Source organism: Mercenaria mercenaria, chromosome 6 (genome assembly GCF_021730395.1).
Source record: "Mercenaria mercenaria strain notata chromosome 6, MADL_Memer_1, whole genome shotgun sequence".
NCBI lineage: Eukaryota > Metazoa > Mollusca > Bivalvia > Venerida > Veneridae > Mercenaria > Mercenaria mercenaria.
The window spans coordinates 42,256,354-42,283,116 of record NC_069366.1 but is presented as its reverse complement, the minus strand read 5'-3'; the positions used below and the strand labels follow the sequence as shown (position 1 = coordinate 42,283,116).

Sequence of the window (26,763 nt, the reverse complement as noted above, 5' to 3'; positions counted from 1 at the left end):
AAGCAATTTTGATCAAACTTGTACAAAACTTGTATTGGCATGATATCTCAGTTCCTTTCGAAAACTGGCCAGATCCCATCATGGGTTCTAGAGTTATTGCCCCTAAAAGGGCCAGAATTTGCTATTTTTGTGCGTCAACAATTTCTTATCTGCACATAGTGGTTTCATTTATGATTGTATTTTAACCAAACTTGCACACAACTTGTATCACCATAAGATCTTGGTTCCTTTCTTGAACTGGCCAGATCCCATTATGGGTTCCAGAGTTATGGCCCCTGAAGAGCCAAAATGAGTTATTTTGACCTTGTCTGCACAATAGCAGCTTTATTATGTCTCCCACCACACAGTGGTGTGGGAGACATATTGATTTACTCCAGTCTGTCTGTCTGTGTGTCTGTGTGTGTGTCTGTCACAAAGCTTGTCCCCACTCTAAGTCGAACATTTCTTATCCGATTTTCACCAAACTTGAACAAAATGTGTTTGACCATAAGACCTCGGCCAAGTTCGATAACTAGCCAAATCGGTCCAGGCGTCTTGGAGTTATGGCCCTTGAATTACCAAAAATCGGTCTTTTTACTCTTGTCTGCACTCTAATTCGAATATTTCTCATCCAATCTTCAACAAACTTGAACAAAATGTGTTTGACCATGAGACCTCGGCCAAGTTCGATAACTAGCCAAATCGGTCTAGGCATTTTGGAGTTACGGCCCTTGAATTATCGAAAAATTGGCCTTTTTACTCATGTCCGCACTCTTAATCAAACATTTCTCATCCGATCTTCACCAAACTTGAACAAAATGTGTTTGACCATGAGACCTCGGCCAAATTCGATAACTAGCCAAATCGATCCAGGCATTTTGGAGTTACGGCCCTTGAATTATCGAAAAATTGGCCTTTTTAGTCTTGTCCGCACTCTAAGTCGAACATTTCTCATCCGGTCTTCACCAAACTTGAACAAAATGTGTTTGACCATGAGACCTCGGCCAAGTTCGATAACTAGCCAAATCGGTCCAGGCATTTTAGAGTTGCGGCCCTTGAATTATCAAAAAATTGGCCTTTTTACTCATGTCCGTACTCTTAATCAAACATTTCTCATCTGATCTTCACCAAACTTGAACAAAATGTGTTTGACAATGACACCTCGGCCAAGTTTGATAACTAGCCAAATCGGTCCAGGCATTTTAGAGTTACGGCCCTTGAATTATCGAAAAATTGGTCTTTTTACTCATGTCCGCACTCTTAATCAAACATTTCTCATCCGATCTTCACCAAACTTGAATAAAATGTGTTTGACCATGAGATCTCGGCCAGGTTCGATAACTAGCCAAATCGGTCCAGGCATTTTGGAGTTACGGCCCTTGAATTATCGAAAAATCGGCCTTTTTACTCTTGTCCGCACTCTCAGTCGAACATTTCTCATCCGATCTTCACCAAACTTGAACAAAATGTGTTTGACCATGAGACCTCGGCCAAGTTCGATAACTAGCCAAATCGGTCCAGGCATTTTAGAGTAACAGCCCTTGAATTTCCGAAAAAAATGGCCTTTTTACTCATGTCTGCTCTCTAAGTCGAACATTTCTCATCCGATCTTCACCAAACTTGAACAAAATGTGTTTGGCCATAAGACCTTACCCAAGTTCGATAACAAGCCAAATCCGCCCAGGCACTTTTCATTTATGGCCCTTGAATTACTGATTGGATCCACTCATCCAGACCATCTAATTGGATCCACTCGTCTAAAACATCTAGAGAAACTAACATTTTTCATAGGGGCAGTTGTGGGAGACATGCGCTTTTCTCAAAAGCATCTCTAGTTTATGATTTGATTTTTTACCAAACTTGCACACAACTTGTATCACCATAAGATCTTAGTTCCTTTCTTGAACTGGCCAGATTCCATTACGGGTTCCAGAGTTATGGCCCCTGAAAGGGCCAGAATTAGCTATTTTGACCTTGTCTGCACAATAGCAGCTTCATTTATGATTTGAATTTAATCAGACTTGCACACAACTTGTGTCACCATAAGGTCTTGGTTCCTTTCTTGAACCGGCCAGATTCCATTATGGGTTCCAGAGTTATGGCCCCTGAAAGGGCCAAAATTAGCTATTTTGACCTTGTCTGCACAATAGCAGCTTCATTGATTTTAATCAAACTTGCACACAACTTGTGTCACCATAAGATTCCTTTTTATTGGCCCGAAGGGACATATTATGTTAAAACCTCGGTGTCCGTCTGTCTGTATGTCTGTTGGTTAGCAATTTCTCTTCCGCTCTGTAACTCTTACTTCCCTTTTATGTTTCTATAAATAGCTTATTTAGTAACTTTTTTATTATTGGCCGTAGGGAAAAACCAAGACCACTTTTCTGTGGTACAACATGGATGGTACCTCCAATTTTTATTTTTATTTTGACGTATCTGTACATTGTAAGATTTTTTTTTTTTATTTTGGTTAATTTCTTCCCTTTGTTGTTCCTGTCCTTTGGGCTTCATCAGTCAAAATTTTGCTCCTAACCTCCTCTTATGTAATCCTTCAGGCATGAAACTACTGGCCTGATATGAAAATAATTTTATTTGAAGAAAATTTCAACGATATTTTCTCATAATTTTTTTGATTGATCTTGATTATAATTTTTAGCTCACCTGTCACATAGTGACAAGGTGAGCTTTTGTGATCGCGCAGCGTCCGTGCGTCCGTGCGTGCGTAAACTTTTGCTTGTGACCACTCTAGAGGTTACATTTTTCATGGGATCTTTATGAAAGTTGGTCAGAATGTTCACCTTGATGATATCTAGGTCAAGTTCGAAACTGGTTCACGTGCAGTCAAAAACTAGGTCAGTAGGTCTAAAAATAGAAAAACCTTGTGACCTGTCTAGAGGTCATATTTTTCATGGGATCTAAATTGGTCAGAATGTTCATCTTGATGATATCTAGGTCAAGTTCGAAACTGGGTCACGTCCGGTCCAAAACTAGGACAGTAGGTCAAATAATAGAAAAACCTTGTGACCTCTCTAGAGGTCATATTTTTCATGGGATCTGCATGAAAATTGGTCAGAATGTTCATCTTGATAATATCTAGGTCAGGTTTGAAACTGGGTCACATGCGGTCATAAACTAGGTCAGTAGGTCAAATAATAAAAAACCTTGTGACCACTCTAGAGGCCATATTTTTCATGGGATCTGTAAGAAAGTTGGTCTGAATGTTCATCTTGATGATATCTAGGTCAAGTTTGAAACCGGGTCAACTGCGGTCAAAAACTAGGTCACTAGGTCTAAACATAGAAAAACCTTTTGACCTCTCTAGAGGCCATATTTTTCAACGGATCTTCATGAAAATTGGTGAGAATGTTCACCTTGGTGATATCTAGGTCAAGTTCGAAACTGGGTCACGTGCGGTCAAAAACTAGGTCAGTAGGTCTAAAAATAGAAAAACCTTGTGACCTCTCTGGAGGCCATATTTTTCATGAGGTCTTCATGAAGATTGGTGAGAATGTTCACCTTGATGATATCTAGGTCAAGTACAAAACTGGGTCACATGCCTTTAAAAACTAGGTCATTATGTAAAATAATAGCAAAACCTTGTGACCTCTCTAGAGGCCATATTTTTCAATGGATCTTCATAAGAATTGGTCAGAATTTTTATCTTGATGATATCTAGGTCAGGTTCAGAACTAGGTCACATGAGCTCAAAAACTAGGTCACTATGTCAAATAATAGAAAAAACGACGTCATACTCAGTTCATGTGGTGACAGGTGAGCGATTCAGGACCATCATGGTCCTCTTGTTTGACCTTCTTGTCCTTAAGTGCAGTGATAACAGGTGAGCGATATAGGGCCATTTTGGCCCTCTTGTTAAGTTTTTCTACAACCTTTGTCTTTGTTACTATTGCTTATATCTTACTGTAACTTCACATAAACATTGTCCAGCATACAAACAAGGTATGTGTAGGGGCTGGGCCCATTATACCCAAGGTCAAGGTCACCAAATTGTTATACTTAGAATTATTTTCATGTTTAAGTAGAGGTCTCTTATTGAGACGTAAATTCATTTTACTGTCAAATCGCCGAATAGTGGAGCGCACTGTCTGACAGACAGCTCTTGTTTGCTGTAGTTATGGCCCCTTTCCAACTTAAAATTTGCCAAGCTCATGGTTTCCGGACAATAACTCATATAAGGCTTGACAGATTTAAATAATTTTTGGTACATAGGTGTAACATCATAAAATACAGGTCAAGTTTGGCTTTGGCTACAAACCACCATTTTTTTTATCCCCCCGCCAAAGGCGAAGGGGATATTAGAAATGCTGTCCGTCCGTGTGTCCGCAACGATCTTTGTCCGGAGCATAACTCCAAAAGTACTGGAGGGATTTTCTTCAAACTTCATACACAGATAGAACACATTGGGAGGAAGTGCAATGGCAAGAACAACAACTCTACCTTGCCTATTTTTTGAGTTATTCTCCTTTATCATATTTTCTTTAAAAAATTTGTCCGGAGCATAACTCCAAAAGTACAGGAGGGATTTTCTTCAGACTTCATACACTGATAGAACACATTGGGAGGAAGTGCAGTGTGCAAGAGCAATAACACTACCTTGCCTATTTTTTGAGTTATTCCCCTTTATCATATTTTCTTAAAACATTTTGTCCGGAGCATAACCCCAAAAGTACTGGAGGGATTTTCTTCAAACTTCATACACTGATAGAACACATTGGGAGGAAGTGTGTGCAAGAACAATAACTCTACCATGCCTATATTTTGAGTTATTCCCCTTTATCATATTTTCTTAAAACATTTTGCCCGGAGCATAACCCCAAAAGTTACTTGGGGGATTTTCTTCAAACTTCAAACACTGATAGAACACATTGGGAGGAAGTGCAATGTGCAAGAACAATAACTCTTCCTTGCCTATTTTTTGAGTTATTCCCTTTTATCATATCTTCTTAAAAAAATTTGTCCGGAGCTTATCTTCTTCATGCATGGAGGGATTTTGATATATCTTGGCACAAATGTTTACCACCACGAGGCGGAGTGTCATGCGCAAGAACCAGGTCCCTAGGTCTAAGGTCAGGGTCACACTTAGAGGTCAAAGGATACAAGAATGAAAACCTTGTCCAGAGCATTTCTTCTTCATGCATAGAGGGATTTTGACATAACTTGGCACAAATGTTCACCACCATGAGACGGAGTGTCACGCGCAAGATCCAGGTCACTAGGACAAAGGTCAAGGTCACACTTAGAGGCCAAAGGTCAGATACAAGAATGACTTTGTCTGTAGCATTTCTTCTTCATGCTTGGAGGGATTTTGATGTAACTTGGCACAATCACAACACCATCATGAGACGAAATGTCATGCGCAATTCCCTTCTTTAGAATTACTTCCCTTTGTTTTTACTTTAAATAGATTTTATTGTAACTTTTTCATTACTAGTCGTAGGGACCACTTTTCTGTAGTACAACATGCAAGCTATATCCAATTTTGAGGTGTATTTTGACCAATCTCTACCTGATAAAGATTTTTGTGTGGACTTACAATTTTTTTTTTTTTTTTTTTTTTTTTTTTTTTTTTAAGATTAACTTCCCTTAGTTGTTACTATAAATAACTTACTTCCCTTAGTTGTTACTATAAATAACTTATATTGTAACATTTTTATAATTGACCTTAGGGAAAAAACAAGACCACTTTTCTGTGGTACAACATAGATGTTACTGTCCAACTTTAGGTGTATTTTATTATATATAAGGTATCTCTACCTGGTAAGGAGTTTTTTTGTTGACTTAAAAAAACGAAAGACTTACAATGATTACTAAACAACCACAAAATTAACATTCCATTTGCAAATACAGCCGCTAGAGTAAAGAAATTTGCTGCGACGGGCATATATTGTGACATTCTGGTACTCTTGTTCCCTGCTGCCTTTCCATTCCTTCTTTTTACAGTAGCCATGTAGAAAAACATCATAGCTATACTGTTCATGAAAATTAATAAAATTTAGCAGTAAACCACCTCACTACTTTCTTCCGCATCTTTAAAACCCCTGATGCGGACCACAACTAAACAGTTCTTCAAAGCTTTCCCCAAAATTAATACTTTCAGACACTAACTTGCCAGGAAATTCAGCCTTCAGTTATAATATGCCCGGTGGGGGGATTACCCATGTGTAACATGGCTCTTGTTTTACATAGTTATATGGCCCCTTTCCAACTTAAAAGTTGTCAAACTTTTGGTTTCCAGACAATAACTCATGAAAGGCTTTACAGATTTAGATAAATTTTGATACACAGGACTGGTGTAACGTCATAAAATACAGGTCATGTTCAACCGATAAACCACTATTTCTTGACGTAGTTGTGGCCCCTTTCTAACTTAAAATTTGCCAAACTCATGGTTTCCAGACTCATGAAAGGGTTGACAGATTTAAATAATTTTTGATACACAAATGTAACATTATTAACTGTATAATAACTGAAATCATTGTCTTATTATAATACTAGGCTCCTTCACAAACACTTGTTTCAGTTTTTTCACCTTCAAGTTAAACAACTTAAATTGCACCTTCTTGTGGCCATTTCTTTCTTATGGTTGCCATACTTCAGTGACAAGGCCACATTTGTCACTCCTGTGACATTTCTAGTTATTTCTTTTTTCCTCTCCTAATTAGTTTGTTTATTCTGATGAAGTCAGAACTTATAAAATTATTAACATACACAATGGTCGGATGGTAGGACACTGGACTATGACTTGAAGGGTCAAGAGTTCAATCCTCTGCTCCTCCAACTAAAATTACTGACATTCTTTACCAAGTAGTGATTCTGTTTGATATACTAAATGCCCAGTAGACATTATTTTTTGTTAGGAAGGTTTTACATAATGTCTTTCTGATGTTTTTTATTGTATATGTGTGCATTTTTACCAACAAGTAGTTAATTTTCAGGTATATAATGTGTAGAGCTGTCAGAGAGAAAGTGAAAACAGCTGTCAATCAATCAATAAAAAATCCTCAGAAATACTCCAAAGGTAGATCACTAAATCAGGTAAAATACGAGCTTTTAGTTCCATTGACATATGTAAAGATCTTACAACCATTTTTATCTGCTTACACTTGTACTTAATAAAAATGACTTTTGCACATTTTATTTAATCAAAACAGGAACTGTTTTGTTTAAGCTAATATTTTTTAAAAATGGCTTTTGTAACAAACTAAATAACAAAGGAATAATTCCAAAATATACAAAACCAGTGTTTTGGAAGGAGTAAATTGATTAGCAAAAGCAATGTTGTACATCAGTTTGGATGGCACAAAACCCAAAATCTACTGAAATCTAGCCATATACTACTTATTTAGCAATAAATAGGATAAATCTTGTACTAAATAATGCGTTATTTGAAATTACTCGAAATAAAAATAAACACACATTGCCTCCTCTATATGTTTAATAATTACCTTGCAAACAATTCTATCATAACAACAAATGTAACAAAATAAAGTGATCATAAGTTAAATAATTAATAACTTTTTATGTCAAAAATAAGTAACCTCCTCAACGGGACCGGGTACGCCTGAGGCGCCTGTCCAGCTGATGAAGGTTAATGAACTTAACTGCCTTGCCAACAATTCTGAACATACTCGACAACAAAAATTAAATATGACAAAAATAAAGTTATCCGTTAAGTAATTAAAACCTAATTCAATCTTTAAATACGCAGTAACATTTTCAACGAGACAGGGTAGGCACAGAAGCTCCTGTCAAGTTGGTTTGAAGGTTCAATTCCATTTACACAATATTATAACAAGATGGGATAATATTATAATAAGATGGGTTGTAACGGCCGCTCTAATTAAACTTGATAGGGTAAGCGCGAGGGCTCCGACCAAGTTGATGAAAAATTCACTCGACGGGAAGGAGACCAAGCGTGACATGCCAGTCAGTCCGAATAATAAAAAATCATACCTTAACGGAAAATATGTAACTGCAACGCAATGCAACAACTTAAACAAACTAAGGTTAAATACCAATTGCGGTTCACGTTACTTGAGAGAAGTTTGGGACTATAAACAAGCGAGGCTCCATTCAAGCTCATAGTCTTTTTACTCACGTTGTTGACGTCGAAAAACAAATCATCAAAAAGAAAGATAAGCAATCTTACATTACCTAAATCCAATTATTTACTACAGTGTTTTGCTGTTTATTAATGCCTGTTACACAACCCCGAGCAATATAGATCCTACCACACTATAAGAATCGGTCATAATACTTAACTAGGGAACGGCATCAAAACTGTGGTATTCTACTGCAATCTTACACTAGATTACTAAATATTTACTGTAAAATCTTTATTTTATTTAACGATGCCTTTTTACGCAACGCAAAGCAATCTAAGTCCTACAGTACTATAAGAGCCGGACCTAGTGACCCAAAGCAACTTCGAGTCATATGACTTTATTAAAGAATGGCATCAAACCTGTAGTATTCTATTGCAATCTAAACTAATTATTTACTGCCGAAAACTTTGTACTATTTACTGATGCCCTTTACGCAACTTAACGCAATTTGGGTCTTGCCGTACTATAAAAACCGGACCTGTTGACCCAAGGCAACATCGAGTCATAACAGTTTATTAAAGAATGGTATCAGACCTGTAATATTCCACTGCAATCTAATAAATACTTCCTACAGAAAACTTTGTACTACATAATGATGCCTTTTACGCAATGCAACGCTATCTAGGTCTACCGCACTATAAGACCCGGACCTAGAGACCCAAAGCAACTTCGAGTCATAACATTTTATTAAAGAATGGCGTCAAATCTATAATATTCCACTGCACACTTAACTAAATACTTCCTACAGAAAACTTTGTACTGTTTACTGATGCCTTTTACGCAATGCAACGCAATCTAGGTCCTACCGTACTATAAGAGCCGGACCTAGTGACCCAAAGCAACTTCGAGTCATAACATTCTATTACAGAATGGCATCAAATCTATAATATTCCACTGCACTCTTAACTAAATACTTCCTACAGAAAACTTTGTACTATTTACTGATGCCTTTTACGCAATGCAACGCAATCTAGGTCCTACCGTACTATAAGAGCCGGACCTAGTGACCCAAAGCAACTTCGAGTCATAACACTTTATTATAGATTGGCATCAAACCCGCGATATTCCACTGCAATCTTAACTAAATATTTACTGCAGCAAACTTTGCACTATTTACTGATGCCTTATACGCAATGCAACGCAATCTAGGTCCTACCGTACTATAAGAGCCGGACCTAGTGACCCAAAGCAACTTCGAGTCATAACACTTTATTATAGATTGGCATCAAACCCGCAATATTCCACTGCAATCTTAACTAAATATTTACTGCAGCAAACTTTGCACTTTTTACTGATGCCTTATACGCAATACAACGCAATCTAGGTCCTACCGTACAATAAGAGCCGGACCTAGTGACCCAAAGCAACTTCGAGTCATAACACTTTATTATAGATTGGCATCAAACCTGTGATATTCCACTGCAATCTTAACTAAATATTTACTGCAGCAAACTTTGCACTATTTACTGATGCCTTATACCCAATGCAATACTATAAGAGCCGGACCTAGTGACCCAAAGCAACTTCGAGTCATAACACTTCATTAAAATATGGCATCCAGCCTGTGAAATGTCACTGTAGTCTTAACTAAATATTTAGTGCAGAAAACTATGTACTAATTACTGATGCATTTATACAATGTAAAGTAATCTAGGTCCTACCTAGCTATAAAAGATATACATAGAGACCCAAAGAAACTTCGAGTCCAAACAATTTATCAGAGAATGGCACCAAACCTTTGGTCTTCTACTGCGATCTTAACTAAATACTTACTGCAAAAATCTTTATATTAAGGTATTCTACTGCAATCATAATACTACATAAATAAATTTTCACTGAAAAAATCTTTATACTATTTACTGATGCCTTTTATACAACACAAAGCAGACAATGTCCTACCGTACTATAAGAACCGGACTGAGTGATCCAAAGCAACTCCGAGTCATAACTCTTTATTAGAAAACAGTATCAAAACTGTGGTATTTTACTGCAATCGTAGATAACTAAATATTTACTGCAAAGTGTTTACTATATACTGATGCCTTTCATGCAACGCCAGACAATCTAGGTTCTACTGTACTATAAGACCCGAACTTAGTAACCCAAAGCAACTTCGTGTCATAACACCTAAAACATTATACTATTATGTATTGTAGTCTTAGGCAAAGCAAAGCTACACAACAGCGATTAAACTCGTACAAGCAACGGTTTGCAAGAACGTATGCAACAAGCGAACTACATTATTGAAGCTGTCATGTCCCCTCGGGTACGAATTGGAAACGACCGACGAGAAATGATAGCTGAATGTCTAACAAAGATGCTCTATATTAGATATAATTATAAACGCTTACTAAATGCATTTAATATAGATATCACGCAGTCTCCCCCCTGCCAACTTGAATTCTCCAGTAATATATCATGATAACGTAGAGCGACAATTAAATTATTGTGTCGTAGGCTACCATAAAAGCATAAAATAAATAATTTTATCCCTTCAAAAGCAAGTTCCATAACAAGCTTTAAAACAATATATTTGTAATGAACGTTATCTGATTGAGGATCCAGAGTATACAAACACTTGGCATTTAAACGCACATAATTAAATAACACACATTAAAATTGATAACACATCTTATGTTACTGTTTATCTCCACACTTGCCGAATGGCATATTATCCGTGTTCCACATCTAATCATTGTCTTCAGCAGTCCATATACTTCGAGCAAATATGTGTGAACCTTTTGATTTATTTGTACACTCATCCTCGTCAAGTAACGATCTGAAATATATGACTAGAGCAGAAAATCTGTCTCAACTCTCCTACTGAAACAGCTCGAGATAGAGAGAGGATAATATAACAATGTTGACAAAAATGAACATATTGTAAATTATGTACGTGGAACTGGTAAAGAAAATTAAATGCACTTCCTTTTGCTCTGTCCATGTTTACAGAAATTAAGAGCAAAGCATATTCCAAGGAAATATTATATCAATTTATGTCTACTTATTTATTATCCTTATAAGCAGTAGCAATAAAACTACAATAAAAATGTTGCCATGTACGCATACTATGATTTCATAGAACGTAAACGTTTGCTTTAAATATAATAATATGTACTATATGCATGAAACTAGAGTATACAAGTTAATAGGTTTATATTATGAATAAGATTTGAATAAATTTACGTCCCGTATTCCATAAATGTATACTGCTGATTGTATATACATGCATATTTTGATTTTGGGCCGGTGGCCACTACATCAAATAAACTTCGTCATTATCGCTGTCATATTGAAACTGGATGGAAATGCATTTTATAAAACAGAACATTGCAAGCGACACCTTTGTAATCTCATTATGGGGTGTGGCGGGTGGGCAAAATTGTCAACTTTACATGTACTCGCTCAGCCAACGTACAAAAACAGACAGAGAGCTGCACGAGAATTTTCAGCTTTTTATGCAAGTTTGACAGACTGTTTACCGCTATCAAATTTAACTAGCTACAGGCTTGTATAAACTCGGGTACCAATTTATAACGAAAAGAGCGAGGGCGTATCGGTTCCATAGTAACAGACGTGACGTTTGATTTCTCTAAAAATAAATCAAATTATTTTAAAAGAAAAATAATTTTTATTATTTGAAATTACTCGAAATAAAAATAAACACACATTGCCTCCTCTATATGTTTAATAATTACCTTGCAAACAATTCTATCATAACAACAAATGTAACAAAATAAAGTGATCATAAGTTAAATAATTAATAACTTTTTATGTCAAAAATAAGTAACCTCCTCAACGGGACCGGGTACGCCTGAGGCGCCTGTCCAGCTGATGAAGGTTAATGAACTTAACTGCCTTGCCAACAATTCTGAACATACTCGACAACAAAAATTAAATATGACAAAAATAAAGTTATCCGTTAAGTAATTAAAACCTAATTCAATCTTTAAATACGCAGTAACATTTTCAACGAGACAGGGTAGGCACAGAAGCTCCTGTCAAGTTGGTTTGAAGGTTCAATTCCATTTACACAATATTATAACAAGATGGGATAATATTATAATAAGATGGGTTGTAACGGCCGCTCTAATTAAACTTGATAGGGTAAGCGCGAGGGCTCCGACCAAGTTGATGAAAAATTCACTCGACGGGAAGGAGACCAAGCGTGACGTGCCAGTCAGTCCGAATAATAAAAAATCATACCTTAACGGAAAATATGTAACTGCAACGCAATGCAACAACTTAAACAAACTAAGGTTAAATACCAATTGCGGTTCACGCTTGCGTCTATTATGACAACGCGCGAGCTAGATTAATCGGGCTTACAATAATGTTAAGTCAAAAAAACGTTTAAACTGATACCGATTAACGAATCTAACGCCCGGTCACCTTCCAGTCGATAGAATTTTCCCGCCACAATAAATTTTCAGAAATTTATCCCCCAAAATTCTTATCGATTGGAAGCCATGTTCTTAGAAACACAGTTGCCAAATGCGATAGCCCAACCCTGCAGCAAATATATAATATTGTATTTACCTTATGATGTCTTTTAGCACACAGAATCTTTTTCTTTTTTTTTTATTTTTATTCATTTATTTACTTATTAATTCATTTATTAATATATTTATTTTAATTATTTTTGTTTTGTTTTCTAATAATATAAGATGTTACTTTCTTTCAAAGTTCCACCAGAATGCTGTCTTCTATTGTTGAAGTTGTTTATTAGCAAAATTATCCACAAAGACCCGCGGTTCTCTTCTTGACTTACAAAACATCTAAGAGGCAACTGTTGTGGCAATGAACTGTCAATACGCTACTTTTAGGATGATAACAGTAAATCTAATGTTTATTTCAAAACGACATTTATTCTGTACGTACACGACCGATATATAGGTCACGCACACACCTGTTTAATATAAACTACACGCCTCGTTGAATATGCCATGTCGATAAAGTAGAATGCTTGACATGTAACCATTTACTCTATGTTTTTAAATTGCTGCCATTTATTCATCATTAAATATTTTTCTATACTGTTTTTTATGTTTTCCGGCCAAAAGTTTAAATTTTGTGCATAAAGTGTTTTACATGTATTTACGATAAAAACTAAGTAGTTATTTATGATCGCGCCATATAAAATTTCACATGTAATCCTGTATAAAATCAGCTGTTTTTATGTAATTTTGTTGAACTTTCTGTCAATAATTTATCAAAAATGCTATAGAATTCCAACTACATTTATTCTCTAGCGGTGCTGTAAGTTTGAGGCCATAATATTAAATAATGAACTTTACACGCATGTTTTTATGTACGTGACGCCCAAATTTCGCATGAGCCGTTTAAATAACTAATTACTAGTTTCTTTACTGTTTATTTACTTATACATCTTCACTACTACATTTTCCTAATATTCACTGCTAAGTTTTCCTATGATGACTACCTCTTTCATACCCAGTTGTCCCGGACCGTGCACCAACCAGTATGTACTTTTGCCGTCCGATAGTAAACCCGTTCATCCTAGATTTTGAATTAACCTTACCATAAAACTAGGTCAATGTAGTGATTCAGTTTCTATGGGACGATACTAATAGGCGATACAAATGGGCCCGCAACCCTTCATGCTTCATCTTCCTTATTTCTTTCTGTATTATACAAGAATTCAGTGCAACCGAGCAAAGATTTTTTGAATTCGAAGCAATCGAGAATAGGAAACTCTTGGTTAAAACCACCCATCTACTTTACCGTTATCACGTGCATATCGTTTCAAAGCGCTTATATTAGCTGGTGATTTGAGTTAATTATCCGAACTGAAAAACTCATCTTTGTGTCCGCAATGTTTGAAGGAATTTACTTGCAAAAAAGAGGATTTTTATACCATTATGCCGCCACACCCACATTGAGAATTATTATTAGCACATGGAATATTGCTACTTATACAGTTATTAGAAAGAACTACATCAGAATTTGAAAGAATTTGTTCAAAGTCAATAACAATTGACCCACCAGAATAATCCTGTGGTAGTCTGTTTCCTCTGTCGTCAATGTCACCAATGTTGACTGTTCGACCTTCAGGTGCCACAAGTTCGCCAGCAGGCCTGCTTTCAAAGGTTACACTCGTCGGCTTTTCATTTACGACGGACCTCTCGTATTACGCCTGTTCTCTTCATTGTCCATTGTTGTCAGACCAGCCCGCTTCTCTTATTACAACCTCTCGGCAAGCGTAGAGAATTAAATTCTTTATAAAATTGTCAACTCAAAATTGTCAACTTTACATGTACTCGCTCAGCCAACGTACAAAAACAGACAGAGAGCTGCACGAGAATTTTCAGCTTTTTATGCAAGTTTGACAGACTGTTTACCGCTATCAAATTTAACTAGCTACAGGCTTGTATAAACTCGGGTACCAATTTATAACGAAAAGAGCGAGGGCGTATCGGTTCCATAGTAACAGACGTGACGTTTGATTTCTCTAAAAATAAATCAAATTATTTTAAAAGAAAAATAATTTTTATTATCTGGAAAATTTGCAACTGATCTAGACATATTTTCTACTTGAACAGTTACATCTAATAATTGTTTCTCTGACACTTGTAGTGTGATGATCATGAGAATTGAAATCTGTGATAATGACTCATAAAGGGCTTTATTTCTGAATTGACATAGGTTCTGCAGTCCCATGAGATTTGCTGACTCTTTCAAAAATATTGCATTTTAGCCAGCTGTTATCAATATTTTAGATACAACAAAGGAATTAGAACTGGACAGGTCATGTTTGTCATGAAAGAAGTTCATGGTGTCATTTCAGTTAATTTCACTGGTAATATTATGCAGAATGTCAATCTGGTAGGTGATATGAAAAATACGTACTTGAAACGCACGTGTGAATTTCCCGCCTAAATCTGAAACTAAATACCTTACATGTATACTTTCTTCACATACATTTAACACATTTTTAGCTTGACTATATGAAGTATGGAGAGTTGTCCTACTCGACCTGGTGTCGACATCCCCGCCTTGGTTAAAGTTTTGATGCACTTTAGCTTTATCTCTCATTACTTGATGGGATTTGTTTCAAACTTAAAATAGTTATTCCTCATCATCACCTACATCATATGGCACAAGGGCCATAACTCTCACAGCAATATTTCATGACTTATTCCCCCTTACTTATTTAAAATGAATTTAATTCAAACTTGAAATAGTTGTTCCAGCTCATCCCCCACACCACTCAAGGTCCATAATTTCATGAATTACGCCATTATGCCCCCTTTTTACTTAGACTTTAAGGTTAATTTTTATGCTTTTTCACTATATCTCTGTTATTACAGAGAGGATTTGATTCAAACTTCAAATAGTTGTTCCGTATCATCACTCACATCATATGATATGCAAGGGCCATAACTCTTGTGCCAGTATTTCATGAATTATCCCCCCTTTTTACTTAGAATTTCAGGTTAAAGTTTTGGTGCACTTTCACTCTCTCGATCAGTTATTACTAAATGGATTTGATTCAAACTTAAAATAGTTGTTCCACCTTATCTCCCACGTCATATGACACAAGGTCCATAACCCTAGCACCAATTTTTCATCAATTATGCCCCCTTTTACTTAGAATTTAAGGTTAATTTTGATGCATTTTCACTATATCTCTGTTTTTAAAGAGAGGATTTGATTTTAACTTGAACAGGTTGTTCAACAACATCACTCACATCATATGACACAAGGTCCATAACTCTAGCAGCAGTATTTCATGAATTATCTCCCCTTTTTACTTAGAATTTCAGTTTAAAGTTTTGTAGCACTTTCACTATATAATGGATTTGATTCCGGGTAGAGAACACCAGTTGTTTTCCCATAGACTTCCATTATAACATTATGGCGTGTACGGCCTTCCATATACCGAAACATGTATATCCAATCACATTTTTTTCAAGAACTATCTTAGTTCCACCAAAATATCGGACGAAAAACATATGAATAGTGATACTTTATTTAAGTAATTTTCTTGTGAATGAGATGACCCCTTGTTTACATCGTTGTCATGGCGGGAGAAATTCATTTGATGAAACTTTTTTTCAATACACATAAAATGTAGCAAATTTTGTCAAAATGTATAATGAAATACTGTAAATGCAGTAAAAATATTCCATTTTGAAAAAAATAATCACTTCTTGGGTTTGTTTACATGACTGACCAATCAGAACGCACAGATGCTACCTTATTCCCAGGTATACGCTTACCTCATTCCCAGTAAGTTCCCTGTACTTTTTAGCTCGACTATTCATAGAATAGTAGAGCTATTGGACTCGCCCATGCATCGGCGTCCGCATCCGCATCGGCGTCCGCGTCCCGATTTGGTTAAGGTTTTTGTATGTAAGCTGGTATCTCAGTAACCACTTGTGGGAATGGATTGAAACTTCTCACAGTGACTTCACACACTTATTCACTGTGATAAACTGACCTACATTGCACTGGTTCCATAACTCTATTTTGCTTTTTTACAAAATTATGCCCCTTTTTCTACTTAGAAATTTTTGGTTAAGGTTTTGTATGTAAGCTGCTATCTCAGTACTTACTATTGGGAATGGACTGAAACTTCACATACTTGTTCACTGTCATGATCTGACATGCACTAAGCAAGTCCCATAACTCTACTCTTTTTTTTTCTTCAAAATAATGCCCCTTTTTCGACTTAGCAGTTTTTGGTTAAATTTTTGTATGTAATCTGGTATCTCAGTATCCACTAATTGGAATGGATTGAAACTTCACACACTTGTTCACTGTCATGATCTTACATGCACTGTGAAGGTCCTATAACTCTACTTTGCATTTTTACAAAATTATGCCCCTTTTTCGACTTAGCAGTTTTTGGTTAAGTTTTTGTATGTAAGCTGGTATCTCAGTATCCACAAATAGGAAAGGATTGAAACTTCACACACTTGTTCACTGTCATGGTATGACATGGAGTACAGAGGTTCAATACCTCTACTTTTCATTTTACAAAATTATGCCCCTTTTTCAACTTCTGTATTCTTTCAATTGACAAGGCTGTTGAATAGTCGAGCGTTGCTGTCCTCCGACAGCTCTTGTTTGAATTGGTGGTCTCTGACCTATTGATGAATGTTTCGTTTCACTTTTTCACATTTTACAGTTTTATTGTTAAGTGCAATCCAATACCAATTGTTTCACAAAGTTTCATCAAGAAATATTCAGTTTTAAGAAAGATATAGACAGTTTACTAAGGTCAGCCCCTATCGATTTACAGGCCCAGATTCAGACACTGTCGTCATTTTATTGCATTTTTTCGCGAAAATTTAAGTTATTGGCATAGAATTTTGTTTGGAAGCTGAAATATGATTCATTCCGTAAGAAATAGAAATAAAGTCTACCAATTTTGATCATTCTCCAACATTACAGGCATAAAAATGAGCCTTTCTGGTCCAAAACCTCAGATAAAAATGGGCACACCTGTCAAACAAAGAGGCCAAAATTTAAAAGTATTCAAAATTCACGCTTACTTTTGTACGAAAACGTCTTTCTACATCATCTGCAACAGATTTGTGACCATTAACATTACCTGTGATCGTTTTCGACAAAAGTCACGTTTTAGCTCTAATATAGGGTAGAGAACACCAATTGTTTTCCCATAGACTTCCATTATAACATTATAGAATGTACGGCCTTCCATATATCGAAACATGTATATCCAATCACATTTTTTTCAAGAACTATCTTAGTTCCACCAAAATATCGGACGAAAAACATATGAATAGTGATACTTTATTTAAGTAATTTTCATGTGAATGAGATGACCCCCTGTTTACATCGTTGTCATGGTGGGAGAAATTCATTTGATGAAACTTTTTTTCAATACACATAAAATGTAGCAAATTTTGTCAAAATGTATAATGAAATACTGTAAATGCAGTAAAAATATTCCATTTTGAAAAAAATAATCACTTCTTGGGTTTGTTTACATGACTGACCAATCAGAACGCACAGATGCTACCTTATTCCCAGGTATACGCTTACCTCATTCCCAGTAAGTTCCCTGTACTTTTTTGAATTGGTGGTCTGTGACCTTCAGGCTCAAAGTAGTTGTTCCACATCATCACCCACATCATACGACACAAGGTGCATCGCTGTTGCACCAATATTTCATGAATTATTTCCCCTTTTTGCTTAGAATTATACTTATATAATGTTTTGATAAACTTAATCTTTATCTCTCTTATTACTTGATACTTTTGACACAGACTCATCAGCTATCGTCCAATATCTTCATCCATATTGGAGACATTAAACATTCCAGTGACAGCTCCAGCTTCCTCAGATGTGCCCAGTCTCACTATCCAGCATCGAAATAGTCGAGCATGCTATCTCCTGTGACAGATCTTGTTATTATTCTTGTCAATAGCTAGACAGCAGGCACATGATATTCAATCAGACATGTATCTTCCTCTATAAAAAGTCACAGGAGCTTCTTATTTAATCAGAAAATAAAATGCAACTATGTACATTCCTAAAAATGACTTCCTCTGTAAGAATCACTTTTTGTACCACCACTCCCCCCCCCCCACCCACACACACACCCCTGGTTTCAGGTTGTCTGTCCTGTCTGTCCATCTGAAGATACAATCTTGTGCACACCAACTCTCCTCATCCCCTTGACACAGTTTTTAATAAAACTTCACAAAAGTGATCAGTAACAACAGTAGTGGTGCATGGTACAATTGTTAGGTTCTTTCAGAAAAAAAATGCAGAGTTACAGGACTTTGTTTTTTGTTACTTTACTATATACATAAAGTCTGCATATGCAGTCTTGTGCACACCTAATCTCCTGAACCCTTGCACCCAATTTAATGAAACTTAAGACTGCATATGCAGTCTTGTGCACACCTATTCTCCTGAACCCATGCACACAATTTAATAAAACTTAAGAGATCTGATCAGTAGTAACCCTAGTTGTGCATGGTGCATGTTAGGTTCTTTCAGAAAAATAATCTGCAGAGTTAGTGGACTTTGTTTTTTGTTAATATGCTATATACATACAGTCTACATATGCAGTCTTGTGCGTTCCTAATCTCCCGAACCCTTGCACACAATTTAATGAAACTTCGCAAAAATGATCAGTAACAACAGTAGTTGTGCATGATGCATGTTAGGTTCTTTCAGATAAAAAAATTACTGAGTTATGGGACTTTGTTTTTTGTTACTATACTATGTATATAGTCTGCATTGTGCAATTTTGTGCGCGCCTAATCTCCCGAACCCTTGCACACAATTTAATGAAACTTCACACAAGTGATCAGTACCAACCCTAGTTGTGCATGGTGTATGTTATGTTCTTTCAGAACAAAAAAATCTGCAGTTATGGGACTTAGTTTTTTGTTACTATACTATATTCATACAGTCCACATAATTATGCAGTCTTGTGTGCGTCAAATTGCAATGTACTTCAATGATAGCTCTAGTTTTTATAGGGGTTGTGGGGGCGGGATGGGGGAGAAATTTTTCGAAAGATGCATGGTTTAGGCCTATTTTCTGATTGGATATCAAGTTGATGTGGCTAGGAAAGATGATGGTTTAGTTTTCAAGACCATTCTTCCAGATCTTATGTGAAAGTAAGTAGTGAACAACACTGTCTAACAAATATTACTTCACTATGAAAAAAGTATTAAAGATATTGGTCCGAAAGTGTTTTTTTACAAGGATAGCTAAGGGAAAGCAAGTCACAAAACAAGGTGTTATCACGGACAGCTATTCTCATGACCACCATACTGAAATCATAAGCACACACACATCAAACAGTCATTTGGTCATAGTCCAGTATTTTCAAATCATTTATAGGAAATAAGTATAGGTTATAGATCATTTATTGAACTTCTAATGCAATTAAGTTTGCCGAAACGGAGCGTAGCGTAGTGAAGGCAAAACTTAATGCATTTAGAAGTTCAATAAGTGTATCTATAACCGGCTTATAGTTTAACGCCCCGTTTCATTTACTGACAGGTCAAAACCGCAAAAGGCTCTCTGAAGTAAACTAACCACGCCTTCTGTTAATTCATTGGCTAGTCTTATCTTCACTCATGATGGAGAAGTACATGTTTACTACAACTTTATACAAGGTCATTTTAGTCCCAAACTTTATAGCAAAACAGCGGTTGATCCTGTGCTGGATTTTAATTTAATTTATATAATAAATACATCAGTCTTATCGAGTAGTTTGTGGAACACAATTTTATATTCTTATTCAATGGAAATATAATATGCAGGTTTAACTGGTAATGATCTAACAGTACAATTCAAGCAACTACATGTATAAATAAAACAAGACAAAGTAGAATTTAAGTGCACCCTGGTTTATTTTTAGACCAGTAGAGGTAGTGAAAGGTGCAGAAAGGTCAAACTTGAACTATGAAAGTACAGCTTGCATTAAAATATTTGAGCCGTGCCAGACGTCTGGTCAGGATCCATGTGCTGTTCGCTTTCAAAGCCTATTATAATTAGAGAAACTGTTAGCGAACAGCATGGATCCTGACCAAACTGTGCGGATGCGCAGGCTGGTCTGGATCCATGCTGGTCGCAAACCCACTATGTTGGTTTTCACATGGCACAGCTCGTTTATCTATTTGGTCTGTTTATTACATAGACACATTACTTGTATGCAGTCCCTGCTTTGGTAATTGCTCCGCCTCCTAGAATGTGGGAAATCCATAATAGGCGGAACAATGAATACTCATTAATTTTGAACTACTTCATGATTAAGTGGATCAGATTCTTCAGTTATGAAACAATATGAAAATAAGTTGGTTACTTTTTTGAAAATCCCTCGCTTGTCATTGGATAAAAACGATGGTTGAACTATAAATGAACAAAACAGTCATAATAAGTTCATTCCACATAATATAATTGGACTTGCTCTATACATAGTGTATTTTGAGAAGATTTGGGTAGATTTGGGATTTTTATGCGGCCGGATCTATTTTAATATTGAGTGCTGGTTTTCACTTTTTACATTTATTTCACAATGTCAGATACCGGTATATATTTTATACAAAAAAATTCACTGGAAACTAAATTCATGCTGAGTTTCAGATAGAGAAGAGAATCGGAGAAATCCAGAAATGGCTTCATCTAGATAATGCAACTGTTACATCCTGGAAGGTAGTTTACTTTCTTCAAAGTATAATATTTCTTCAGAAGTAAATCAAGTAAATATTTGGACCATTCCATGACAAAACCTGTTTTAGTGACAAAAACTCGAAATTGAGTTAACAGAATATTCATAAAGAATATTCTTTTACCTTTAAAATATGAAAATTTGATAAAATTATCTTCAGTATTTCAAGATTTACAATGCAAGCAAGTCCTGGAAGGCATTTAGAAACATGACGTTAAAAACATCATGAAAGCAGTACGACATTGCATGGCGTGTATTTTTCATGTCATTTATGTGACAAATTATGCATATTATTAACTAAACATCATAGATTTTAATATTTAGATAGTCAGTTTAAAATTGTTATGTCTCCCACCACACAGTGGTGTGGGAAACATATTGATTTACTCCTATCTGTGTGTCTGTCTGTCTGTGTGTCTGTCACAAATCTTGTCCACACTCTTAAGTCGAACATTTCTCATACGATCTTCACCAAACTTGAACAAAATGTGTTTGCCAGTAAGTCCTCAGCCAAGTTCGATAAATAGCCAAATCGGCACTTCGGAATTATGGCCCTTGAAACTTGTTTTTGATAATCAAAGCACTGAAAGTTGGATAAGGCAGTTGAGGTCTTGGTGCATGGTTGACTCATATACTACTATTCAGATGATTAGGCAGTTGTGGGAGACTGCACTTTTCTCAAAAGCAGCTCTAGTTTTATTGTAAAATAACATTTTTGTTTTTATAACAGGCCTTTTATCTTTACACCTCAATTTTTTCATGGTGCATGGGTTGCCATGACAACAGAAATAACATCTATTTATAAAATATGGCAGAATTTGATTTGCCTTAGATAACTGAATTACAATATAGTAATTTCAAGTTTCTCAATGAACATAAGAAAAACATTGATTTCCCAGTACTTTAAACTATTTATGATGCAGTTATTATATCATGTCACTAATACAGGTTTTCTCATGGAACAGCCCATTTATAGTAAAACTTGGATAACTTGTGTACGGTCATTTATTTTCATAAAATTTTCAAGAATATGACTACCAGAGGGTGCTGTTACTTTTCCCTATATATATGAAGTGTGGCAACATAAAAAATCTCAGAAACTACTGGCCAGATTTTAAAATAAGTTTTACACAAATGTTCCTAGGGAGACCGTGTACGAATATTTTTCAAAGTATTTTGATGTGTCAAAGAACATGGATGCCAGAGCAAAAAAAAAGAAAAGGTCTCCTAAACCGCTGGTTTAATTTTAAAATGATTTTAACAGAAATGTTCTTTGGACCAAAGTCTAGATTTTTTTGATTTGTCAAAAAAAAAAACATGGCCATTAGCGGGCATGGCTTCTTTTCCCTACATTTATATAGTGGAAACTTTAAAAATCCTTTTGTCAGAAACTGCTGGCCCAATTTTAAAATAATTTCACTTGAATGATCCTTGGGTTACCCTTTACCATTTTTGTTAAAAAATTATTCTGATTTATCAAAGAAAATGGATGGAAACCCAAGAACCTTCTTGTCTGAAGCTGCTAGCCTGATTTTGGAATTATTTCACAGGAAGTTTCATTGGGTGACCATCTATCAAGAATATTCATATTCCGATTTTTCAAAAAGCATGGATCTAAAAATAGAAAAATCTTCAAAGGTTGTCTTCTAAATCACTGCTCAAATTTCGAAATAATTTCTCAGAAATGTTCCTTGGGTGACCATCTACTAAAATTGTTGAAAGGCATCTTGATTTGTGAAAAGAAAACATGGCTGCCGAGGGTGTGTCTGTTTTTCCTTACAGATGTATTGCTCAATGGAAATCTTTGATAATCTTCTCTGCTGAATCTGCTATCCAGTTTTCAAAGTAATGTGGCAGAAATGTTTCTTGTTAAATCGATCTGAGCAATAAAACCCTGGTGAGTGATATAGGCCCATCATGGCACTCCTGTTTAAAAAATCAACAGGGTATTGTCATCTCTTAAGCTTTAGTGTTAGAATTGGTTAAGCAAATGATTTAGGTCCAATTTCTGTCTGGCATATTGCCTAATGTTTGGCTATTATCAGACAAGTGTTTGCATTCTCAGGTGTCACCCATTTATTCTTTTATGGGTTGGATGAGGTCAGCACTGAAATAAACAAAACATTTGTAATAGAAGGGTCTGTCAACCTTCAGTATTGTCTTGAACTGTGATAATAATCTTTTTATTCCACAACATGTAGAGAACTTTAATTGTCTGTACTACATATTTGTAACAGGAACTTGGTACAAACTGTTTGAAATGGGTTCTACATGAAGTAGATGATGGGAAGTTGTCACCAGAAGAAGTGAGAGACATGTTCCCTGTTTATTGGTTGGTATTATTTATGTACTTGTATCTTCCAATGGTGATACTCTTTTATTATGATCTCCACCCCCTTCCCCCCAACTTTACACGTGTTGGTCACATTGGTACACGGCTACTAAATGCTAGCGCAACCACCAAAAAGTAGTAATCAGGAAAGGAGTTGTCAACATTTCCATGGTGCAGCTATCACCGGCTTCAAGTGATAAATATTTACATTTTGCCTTATATTTATGCCCCAGTTCGAAGAAGGAGGGGTGTATTGTTTTGTTGATGATGGTTTGTAGACCAATTGGTTTCCGGATGATAACTCAAGAATGCTTAGGCTTAGGACCAGTGATAGCTGCACCACGGAAATGCAGAAAGCCTTTTTCCTTATCACCACTTTTTGGTTGTGGTGCTAGGGTTTAGTAGCCGTGTGGTAGGCATGCCCATCTGCTGGTAGAGCAAATGGTTTCTGCTCATTAACTTGAGAACCACTTACATATGAAGTAGACGACACCTATTGTTTTGGGGGTCAGTAGATCAAAGGCTATGGTCACAGGGATCTGAACACTGAAAATAGTTTCCTCTCAATAACTTGAGAACCACTTGACCATGGCATTTGCAATATGACTTCTTCTCGGCGATATATGACCATTTTGTGTCGATTCACAGTAAAACCCAACTCACTCACTCACCACTTGACCAAGAACCTTAAAACAATTGCATGATTTGGTGTATGAAGTAGTAGATGACCCCTATGGTTTTTCAGGTCAGTAAATTAAATGTCAAGGCCACTGGGGTCTAAACTTTGAAAACTGTTTCTGCTCAGTAACTTGAAAATCACTTGATCCAGAACCTTCAGACTTGATGGCATGATGGGGCTTGAAATGTAGATGGCCCTTTTGCCTCCCCCAACTGCCTACACCCCCACACCCATTTTGAAGAAGCTGGGGCATCTTGCTTTGCACATGTGGGCCAGTTAGTATGTCTCTATGTTGGTGGAGAAAAAGGTTTCCACACAGAAACTTAAGAACCTCTTGACCAAAGACCTTAAAATGGGCATATGAAGGAAATGACCCCTATAGTTTTTGGGGTGAGTATGTCAAAGGTAAAGGTCACAGGGGCTTACAGCTTGAAAACAGATTCTGCTCAATAACTTGAAAATCCCCTGACCCAGTATCTTCAGACTTGATAACATTATTGAGTTTGTGAAGTAGATGTACCCTATTGTTTTTAGGGTCAGTAGGTCAAAGGTCAAGGTTAACTGACCTGAACATCAAAAAATATTTCTGCATGGTAACTTGAGAAGCACATGACCTTCAGACTTGGTAGGATCATTGGGCTTTAAGTGTACATGACCATTATGTGCCTCCCCTTCGATGAAGCAGGGTTATCTTTCATCAGTATGTCTGCCTGTCGGTGGAGGAAATGGTTTCTGCTTAATAAAAGAAGAACCACTTGACCCAGAACGTTAAAAGGTGGTAGCATCTTTGGGCTTAAGCAGTATATGACTTCTATGGTTTTTTGGGTAAATAGGTCAAAGTCAAGGTCACAGGGGCCTTAACCTTGAAAAGGGTTTCCACTTAATGAATAGAGAACAACTTGATCCAGAACCTTCAAACTTATTTGCATGATTGGGCTTTATAAGTAGATTCCCCCTTCAAACAAGCTGGGGCATATTGCTTTGTACATGTCACTTGCATCAGTTGGTCAGGCAGTTGTAATATTGGTAGAGCAAACAGTTTCCAATCAATAACTTGAAAACCACTTGACCAAAAACAATCAAACTTGGTAATATGATTGGGTTTATGAAGTAGATGACCCCTATTTTTTTGTGGGTCAGTAAGTCAAAAATCAAGGTCACAGGAGACCAGTAAGCCTAGAAAATGGTTTCCACTCAATTACTTGAGAAATACTTGACCCAAAACCTTTAACTGAGCTTATGGTGTAGATGACCTCTAGGGTGGAGACAATTGATTAGAGGTCAGTAGGTAATAAAGGCATAGTTACATAAGATAAGTTCAGAATTCCATAACTGGAGGTTTGCTATTTTTCAGCTGGAGTTGGGGTCTCGAAACTGGAGGTTTTTTATCGACATAAATTAAGCGCGCGAACGCAAAACTTAGAGACAGAATCCAAAATTTTATGTTATTTTCTATTCTACTTTTAACTTCAATACCGTAACCTAAAAGGATGAAATAAATTGTATTTTAACAACTTTTAACAAGTATCACATTAATTTTCAAGTTTTACTGGTAGACATTCAAATGAATTACAATTTCAAGGTATCCCCTAGTGCATTTAGAGAATTTATTCTTCAAGATTTTCTTTCTAGGTGGCTGATCCTTAATAGTCCTTGCAAAAATAGAATAAACTTAACTTTTGTTTACACTCCACTTACCTAGAAGGTTTCCAGCACAATTACAACTGTATTGTCTAAAAAGTAGAGTGTATGGGTTTAGGTGAAAAATCGGGTCGCGAAAATATATGACATTTGATTTTAATGGTATAAAAAGTATCTGTCAACAAGGTTTTGCTACCTTATTCAATAAATGTTGATGTTTAAATGTGTTTTGGGAGGTTTTTACATACAAAACATACGATTTCCTGGCAGAATCATGCATTTTATTTTTACCAAGGCACAGTTCAAAAATAGTAATTAGTTGGTTTTTCCAACAATTATTTATGTGATTTTATTACTGAACAAAACTTTTCTTTGAATAGTCAAAAATTAATTTCAGCTGGGAATTATTTCTTATGACTGGGAGTTTTTTGCTTCAAATTGGTAAAAAATGGAGCCTAATTGGCATTGAGAATGGCCAGTAGGCCGATTTTTAGCCCTGTGAGACAGGTAGAAAAAGTCCTGCTTGTCTAATCCCTTATCAAAACAAACAATTAATCATGTTATCAAAATTCACCTTTGAAAAACGACTCTTTCCTCCAGCTACATGTGTGTCAAACATGTATAATACACAACAGTCGGTGACGCTTTGGTTTACTGTGTAAACATGTTTGGCAGTCCTTGGTAATTATCAACCCAGTCATAAAAATAGTGCCGTGAGGAAAAAGTCTAAAAATTGATTTTTTTTTGAAAAGCATGAGAATTATGGTTTTAGGTGGGAGACGGGAGGCAAGGTGAAAAAATTGGGATTTTGACCCTCCCGCGC

General features: G+C 36.1%; 1 protein-coding gene and 1 long non-coding RNA gene across 4 annotated transcripts in view; one reads left to right on the top strand and one right to left on the bottom strand.

Moving 5' to 3' along the window:
* Window positions 1-3,973, bottom strand: part of LOC128557949 (uncharacterized) — a 58,223-nt gene extending 54,250 nt beyond the window's left edge. The window contains exon 1 of the long non-coding RNA XR_008371514.1: window positions 3,789-3,973. This is a non-coding gene — a long non-coding RNA (uncharacterized LOC128557949). The remainder of the gene's footprint in view (window positions 1-3,788) is intronic.
* LOC123549145 (uncharacterized) overlaps window positions 1-26,763 on the top strand; it is a 114,691-nt gene that overhangs the window by 69,245 nt on the left and 18,683 nt on the right. For 2 of the 3 annotated variants that reach the window (XM_053546629.1, XM_045336990.2), the window contains 3 exons: window positions 6,933-7,032; window positions 21,204-21,272; window positions 23,526-23,620. In XM_053546629.1, coding sequence (XP_053402604.1) covers window positions 6,933-7,032; window positions 21,204-21,272; window positions 23,526-23,620 — 264 coding nt within the window. The remainder of the gene's footprint in view (window positions 1-6,932; window positions 7,033-21,203; window positions 21,273-23,525; window positions 23,621-26,763) is intronic. The other variant, XR_006686010.2, reaches the window with a different exon arrangement.